The sequence below is a fragment of the Drosophila nasuta genome, unplaced genomic scaffold (genome assembly GCF_023558535.2).
Source record: "Drosophila nasuta strain 15112-1781.00 unplaced genomic scaffold, ASM2355853v1 ctg17_pilon, whole genome shotgun sequence".
NCBI lineage: Eukaryota > Metazoa > Arthropoda > Insecta > Diptera > Drosophilidae > Drosophila > Drosophila nasuta.
Genome location: NW_026869403.1, coordinates 99353 through 107103, shown reverse-complemented (window position 1 = coordinate 107103; position 7751 = coordinate 99353). Strand labels below are relative to the sequence as shown.

At 39.7% G+C, this 7751-nt stretch overlaps 1 protein-coding gene across 1 annotated transcript; it reads left to right on the top strand.

Moving 5' to 3' along the window:
- The first annotated feature begins 6273 nt into the window (after nucleotides 1–6273).
- LOC132797707 (uncharacterized) lies at nucleotides 6274–7050 on the top strand. The gene has a single exon (XM_060809459.1). The coding sequence runs from the start codon at nucleotides 6274–6276 to the stop codon at nucleotides 7048–7050; it is 777 nt and encodes a 258-aa protein (XP_060665442.1).
- Nucleotides 7051–7751: the final 701 nt, after the last annotated feature.

Genomic DNA, 7751 nt, shown 5'->3' with positions numbered 1-7751 from the left:
GCAAATAAAAAACGAATAACAAGCGTAATTTTAAAGCTAGAGTTGCCAATTTTGGTATATACAATAATAACTATAGTAGTTATGATTCCTGAAATTTGGTTGCGATCAGATAAAAATTGTCGAAGTTATTAAAGAAACACTTTTGTATGGGCAAACACGCCTACTTACTAGGGGTCTTAGTTGCTTTAGATGACAATCTGGTATATTGTGCCGTCTATGGTATATTTTGAATGCGGTACTATATCAATATACCAAATATACTATTTGGTATATTTTTAGTATTTTGCAGTATATTTGGTATATTTTGAGAAAAATATCGCAAAATATATTTCTTTTATTCAAAATGGGTAGCGGGTGTCTCACAGTCGAGTGCACTCGTCTGTAGCTTTCTTGCTTGTTGTATTTGCGCTTGACGCTGCTGCTGATGACAACTTTTGGTGCTTCGGCTGCACTCGTGCGCTGACCCGATCGCCGACCAAAACCATTCAAAGTAACTGCTTCCATTGCGTCTGGTGAATTTAGTTCGCCAGTTTTTAAGAGATTCACCTCTAAATTATTAAACTTATGAAATTCCCCAGGCTTTTCTAAAAGTAATAGTTAAATAAAGAGTAAAAACTATGTATAAAAATATTTCAATTTATTAATAATTGGGCCTGTGCTGATCTATTATGGACACGCTTATGGATACTCAGGCCTCAACTGTTGTTGTCGAGGCCCAAACGCGAAAGTTCGTCGGCTTCGATGGCCGTGCGCTTTAAAATGTATGCTTCCTTCGCCAATGGCAAACAAACCATGCAAATTTGCTGTGGCAAACGTGCTGCGGCGCCATCTTGCGGCTCATACGACAAGCCAAAGCATTCTTTGGGCATCTTTGCCACCGTTGTGCTGCTCTCTGGCCCAATCTCGATCTCACATGTCAGCGATTTGTAGTATATACATGCCCGGGTGCATACGCGGCAATTTAGCACCACGACCGCTTGGTTGCCGCTCATCTTGAAAAGAACAAGTGAATTAATTAAATAAGGCGAGTGGTTGTTTTGTTTTAAATTAATTCTTGTTATATTTCTTTACTTACTTTACAACTTGTCCGTTCTCTGTCAAAAATAGAAAGGGTAAGAGAGCTTAAAGAGCAGAGAGCGAAACACTTTTAGTGTGACCGGTTCACGGTTGTTCAAGAATCTTTTGTAATGAGAAATTCCAAATTGGTATATTTCAATACACCTCCTCAAAAGATATTTTGAACAATAAAAAATTAGTATTACAATAATATTCTTATTCGGACAGTTGTATATTCTGGGAACAATAATAATGATTCATATTCATCTAGAAATAGTTTTAAACAAATTAAAACAAACTAGTTCTAGGATTAAGGGAAACCAGTAAAACCTTAATCAAATCATTGGTTAATCAAAAAAAATTAAACTTCATTTAACATATATGTTTTTGAATCACTAATTATCAAACAAAAAAAATTATATTATTATAAATAGTTTTAATTTGTGAGACCCCTTGCGCTTGGGTCAAAAATCTTGCAGCGCGCAACGGCTTCGTGAGGACATCAGCCACCTGGTGTTTTGTGGGAATATATTAAATAAAATATAAAACAAGTAAGAAAGCTACAGTCGAGTGTACTCGACTGTGAGATACCACAACCCATTTTGAATAAAAGCAATATATTTTGCGGTGTTATTCTCAAAATATACCAAACATACTGCAAAAATACTAAAAATATACCAAATGGTCTATGTGGTATATCGCATTCAAAATATACCATAGACGGCACGATATACCACATTGTCAGCCAAAGCAACTAAGAACCCTGGTAAGTAGACGTTTTTGCCCATACAAAAGTATTTCTTTAATAGCTTCCACAATTTTTGTCTGATCGCAACCAAATTTTCAGGAATCATAACTACTATAGTAGTTATTGTACATACAAAATTCGTAACTCTAGCTTTAAAATTGCGCTTGTTATTCGATTTTTTGATTTGCGGGGGCGGAAGTGGGCGTGGCAAAAATTTGAAACAAACTTGATATGCGTGCAGACATAACAAATGTTGTCGAAAAAAGTTATAGCTCTATCTCTTATAGTCTCTGAGATCGAGGTGTTCATACGGACGGACGGACAGACACACAGACGGACAGACGGACATGTCTAGATCATCTCGGCAGTTGACGCTGATCAAGAATATATATAATTTATAGGGTCGGAGATGCCTCCTTGTGCCTGTTACATACATTTCCTGCCGGCACAAAGTTATAATACCCTTCTACCCTATGGGTAGCGGGTATAAAAAATGTTAATTAAATGTGAATAAAATTTGGTGACAACAAAAGGAACAAACTGGATGCAAAAACAGTATATACATATGTTATCGCAACATCTCATCACGAATATATTAACTCGGTATATATTATATATCGAATATCGGTTGATGTTTGGCCTTACATGGTCTCACTTTTCTTAATCTCTCTCCCTTTCGTCGTTGACCATCTTAGGCTGATGTCAGAGTGCGAGCGAGAAGCGATGCGATAATATTGGGCGAGAACGAGCGATAAACCACTGCAACAATTTTCATATGCAATCGCTCGAAAGATGTCAGAGTGAGAGCGAAGCGAGAAAGCGAGAGAGCAGTTTGCAACCTGCTTTATCGCTTCAACTCTCTCAGAGCGTACGATTGTTTTCTTGCATTCTGTGATTTAATTACCGTTTATTTTCAAAGCACGCGTGTTTGAAAGCTCAGATGGTAAGTTTGTAACTCTATTTTTAGTTTTATGTACAGTTTTCTCTAAAATTATGCGTTTTTTGCATTTAATGTCATTTGTGAGTAATTAATCAAGCGCCTTGTCCACTGTAAGCCTGCTCAGCCTAACTGAGCAGTTACATTTACTCTCAATCTTGCGCTCTTCTTTGCTACAGATGTTACATTTTAGTTATAAGCGTTCGCTCATCTTTGTTTTCCTTTAACTACTAATGTCGGAATAACCGGCAAACAATAAATTGTCGCTCTCTCCTTTCGCAACTAGCAAACGAATCAGACGTGTTTAATTTGCGCATCAGCAGCCTTCAAAGTCTCTTATCTTTTTTGCTCCCAACAACAACAAATAATTTTTTCGACTTTCGTAATTTTACATGGCGCCCGAGCAGGGACTTCAAAAGACTTTGTTGATATGTTAATAAAACATAAAGAGAATTCAATTATTGCAATTGATAAGTTTAATTAATTTCACACCTTGTTGGCAGCTGAGTGCGTATAATTACAAAACACATTCGTTTGCGTTGTTTCGTTGCTGGCCTTTTGGATTTATGGATCAATCAGAAGACAACAGCTCTTCTGATGAACAGTTAACAGTGTCAACAACTGGAAAACTTTGTTAATAACTTTGGACCTGGTGACATTCATTTGATTGTTTCCCAGTTCAGACTGTTATATCTTATATTAAACAAGAGTCCAGTTGCCTGACACTGATTATTGAATTGTAGTGAACAATTGATGCAACACACATAAGTGAAATCAAGTGCCAAAACATTGAAACCACCCTCGCAACTTTATGATTATGCTTTCAGGTTCTATATTACATTGAGTTACAATAATAGCACCCGCGCATAATTTCAGTTATTTTTCGCTCTCTTTATTTAGTAATCTTCGCTCTCGCTTGCCTTATAAGTTTCGCTCTCGCTTTTTGGATCGTTTTCGCTCTTGCTTTGCTTGTTCGGCGCCGCTCAAACTAACATTGAAGCTACGCTCACTGTTGAGTTTGGCATTAGAAACATTCTCTTGAGTTCTTGCATTGGTGTTTCTCTTAATAGTAGAGTGTGTTTTCTCTTTGCTTAACTTGCACAACCCAGAAACACACACCAAGTCGCAATGTCGAAAGATAAAGGGAAGACTGAATTAAATCAAACCGTGATTGAAAATTGCCATAGTGCAAAATTAACGCTGTTATTTTCTGGATTATCAAAGCTAGAAGAAAGTATTGAGAGGCTTAGATTAACAGTGTTAAATGAAACAGGATCCATCAATAAAATTGAGATCCAATGTCGTTTGGATATACTAAATAAATACATTGCAGATGCCATGGAGTTGCAATCTGAAATTGATTGCATTGACCCGGATAATTCTAGCCGTGCTTCCTTAGAAGAATAATGCATTAAGACTAGGTCGTTGTATCTGATTAGTTTGAAGGATCCCGATTCGGACCGAGTTGCTCAGCCAGCATCGTATAGGTCTCACTTGCCCAAAATGAACTTACCAAAGTTCAATGGTAAGCACTCAGAATACAAGCAGTTCATAAGCCTTTTCGAAAGTCTTGTAGATTCTGACGCTATCAAATATTGAAAAGTTGAATCACTAAATCTCATGTCTGTCTGATGAGGCATTAGGAACAATAAAGGCGTTCCAAGTTTCGGGTGTAAATTACCCAAAAGCTTTAGAAAACTTAAGGCGTGTATACGACAACAAATGTCTTATATTCTTCGAAACAATCGCACAATTGTTTCATATCTCGCCTATGAATAAACCTTCGGCATCTGGGTTGAGAACCATTATAAATACTGTTTCGGCAATTTTTGAAAATTTGTTGTCACTAGGAGATGAACGGGACATCACCAATGCGATTCTCATACATATTGTATTGTCAAGGTTGACCATACCACCAAATCAAAGTATGAAGAACAGCTCGACTATAACAGGCTTCCACAATGGTCTGATTGTGTCGATGTTTTGAATAGGCGCTACCAGCATATTTCAGCTGAGGGAAGCTCGAAATATAGAACGAGCCCTAAGCCAGAACCGAGTCCCAAACGGACTACCAAAGCGTTGTATTCAGCGTCTAAGTCCAGCAACCCTAGTTGTCAGTTCTGTAACGCGAATCATTTTATAAGCAGTTGCCAAGGCTTTAGTGCACTGCCGGTTACAGAACGATTCAGTTTCGCCAAGACCCAGAACCTTTGTATAAACTGCTTGCACTGTGGGTATAGAATATCCTCCTGCACATCTTCAAAATGCAGAGTGTGTTCTAAATCGCACAATACATTGCTGCATAGATTCGATGCGACAGCTCAGCCTCAGACCACGAGTATAAGCCAGCGTCAACATCGACAGCCTGGTAGCTCGAGCGGCCAAGCATCGTCACATCCAGCGCACGTAGCCAAGCCAACAGCAGAAGTTGACCATGTCATGGCTACCGCTGTTGTGAAAATTCGCGATAGATTCGGTCAATTCCAGTTGGCCAGGGCTTTGTTGGACTCTGGGTCTCAGGTCAATTTCATGACTGAAGAATTTGCCCAAGCTCTAAGGTTGTCGCGAGCCAACAAGTGTCTGACAGTTACGGCCATAGGAACGTCAAACTTGGTAGCCCGACATGAAGTGTCAACAACGATATCATCTCGTGTTAACAAACATCAGTTTGACGCCGATTTTTGGGTGCTGAAATCAATTTCGAACCAGCAGACAGACAGCTTGATTCCAGTCAGGCAATTACAAATACCGGCTAACGTGGAACTGGCTGATCCTTATTTCTACAAGCCGCAGAGAATCGACTTGCTATTAGGAGACGATTCCTTTTTCGACCTTTTGTGCACAGGCCAAATTAAATTGAATGACAGTGGCCCTCTGTTACAAAAAACTCTGCTAGGGTGGATTGTGTCAGGGCGTTGCAAAGGTCTTCCGAGTCAGAACCCATTATGTGGTGCAACAACATACTCGTCGGAAGATATACAATTTGACTCGCTGGTAGAAAGGCTATGGGAGTTAGAAAAATTCCAGATTTATCGAACGTCGCTAAATACTCGTCAGAGCAAAGAGCATGCGAACAGAACTTTATTGAGCGAGTGACAACTCTATCGACAGGGCAATGAGAAGTTAGTCTTCCTTTTAAACAGACCCAAAAATACTTGGTTCGTCCTTCGAAACGGCAAAACGTCGGTTTCTTTCACTTTAACGCAAGGTTTCAAGAAACGCAACATTAAAGGAAATGTATGTTAGTTTCATGAAAGAATATATAGAACTTGGTCATATGTCTCCCGTTGATTTTCCACCAGGACCACACTATTTTATACCACATCAGTGCGTCCTGAGGCCTGATAGTGCCACCACCAAACTTCGAGTTGTTTTCGACGCTTCGTGCAAAACGACTTCTAATTATTCTTTGAATGATATTCTAATGGTGGGGCCAACTATACAGAGGGAACTCTTCTCGTCGCTAATTCGCTTTCGACTTAGTCGGTTTGCCCTCACGGCAGATATTACTAAAATGTATAGACAAGTAAGCATGAGTCCAAAGGATCGGATGTTTCAACTTATTGTCTGGCGTGAAAATCCGTCAGAAAAGCTTCAAATTTACCAACTGAATACAGTTACTTATGGCACTGCGACTGCTCCTTTTCTGGCCATACGAAGCCTTCACGAACTTGGTGTTCGCCATAAGGAAACACATCCTCTTGGAGCTAAAGTCGTCTGCAATGACTTCTGCGTCGATGACATGCTTACTGGAGCTGACGATGCTGACACGCTGAAGGAGATTTGTGTCCAAGTGTCAGATATCCTAAGCTCCGGTGGTCTCCAATTGGCCAAATGGTACTCCAACCACCCTACTTTAATCAATGGGAATGAAACTGATAAAGTTCTCAGTTTCAACGACACAGATTCGACCAAAACATTGGGCATGCGGTGGACGCCAAAATCTGATATATTTCGATATCATTTGGACTCCAGCTTCACCGATCTTAGCCCAACAAAACGCACCGTTTTGTCTGTGACAGCTCGTATGTTCGACCCACTTGGCTTGCTGAGCCCCATCAGTATTAAAGCCAGAATATTACTGCGAGAGCTCTGGCAAAATCATCTGGCTTGGGACGAAACTATCCCTATGCAGATGCATACAAGATGGGAGAGATTTAAAGAAAATCTACGAAACCTTGACAAAGTATCCATTCCACGATACACCAATTCCAGCAAAGCCAAGATCCAAATTCATGGATTTGCAGACGCTTCAACCACGCTTATGGCTGCTGTTTATATATACGAGCTAATCAGAATGGAAAAGTGAATTGTAAATTGCAAAGCAAATTAGTTCAACAAATCAATTAGTTCAACCAAATGTTCAATCTCTCGCTCCATTTATTCAGAAAATCTCTGAGCCAGGAAAATCTCTTTCGTTGATCCGCGTAGGTGGCAGACTATTAAATGCACCGATTGACGACGATGCCAAGTTTCCAATCTTAATGTCAAAGAATTCGCCCTTGGTCAGAATGTATTTAAGAGACTTGCATCAGACCAACTGTCATGCTGGTGTTAAAACTATGATTTCGCTCTTAAGGCAAAGAATTTGGCTGATTAATGCTCGAAGGGAATGCACACAAATAGTTCGTGGTTGCATTCTTTGTTTTCGATACAAGCCAAAACTAATGGAACAAGTAATGGGGCAGTTACCAACTGATCGCTTGATTGCTACACGTCCATTTCACATTTGTGGCGTTGATTTTTGCGGACCCATAAATCCTCCTTTAAAATGTATATAGCAGTATTTGTGTGTTTTGCATCAAAGGCTGTTCATCTAGAACTGGTTGCTGACTTGTCCACTAACTGTTTTATTAACCCTAAAAGCTTCATCGCAAGGCCTGGCGTTCCTCTTCGGATATATTCGGACAACGCAACCAACTTCGTCGGGACAAACAACCTACTCAAGGGGCTACAGATGGAGTTCTCGAAGCAGCAGGAGAAACTGCAGTTGTTCGCGTCGGAGATGGG

Coding starts and splice junctions, on each gene's coding strand:
- LOC132797707 (XM_060809459.1), top strand. CDS start 6,274: ATGAGTCCAAAGGATCGGATGTTTCAACTTATTGTCTGGCGTGAAAAT.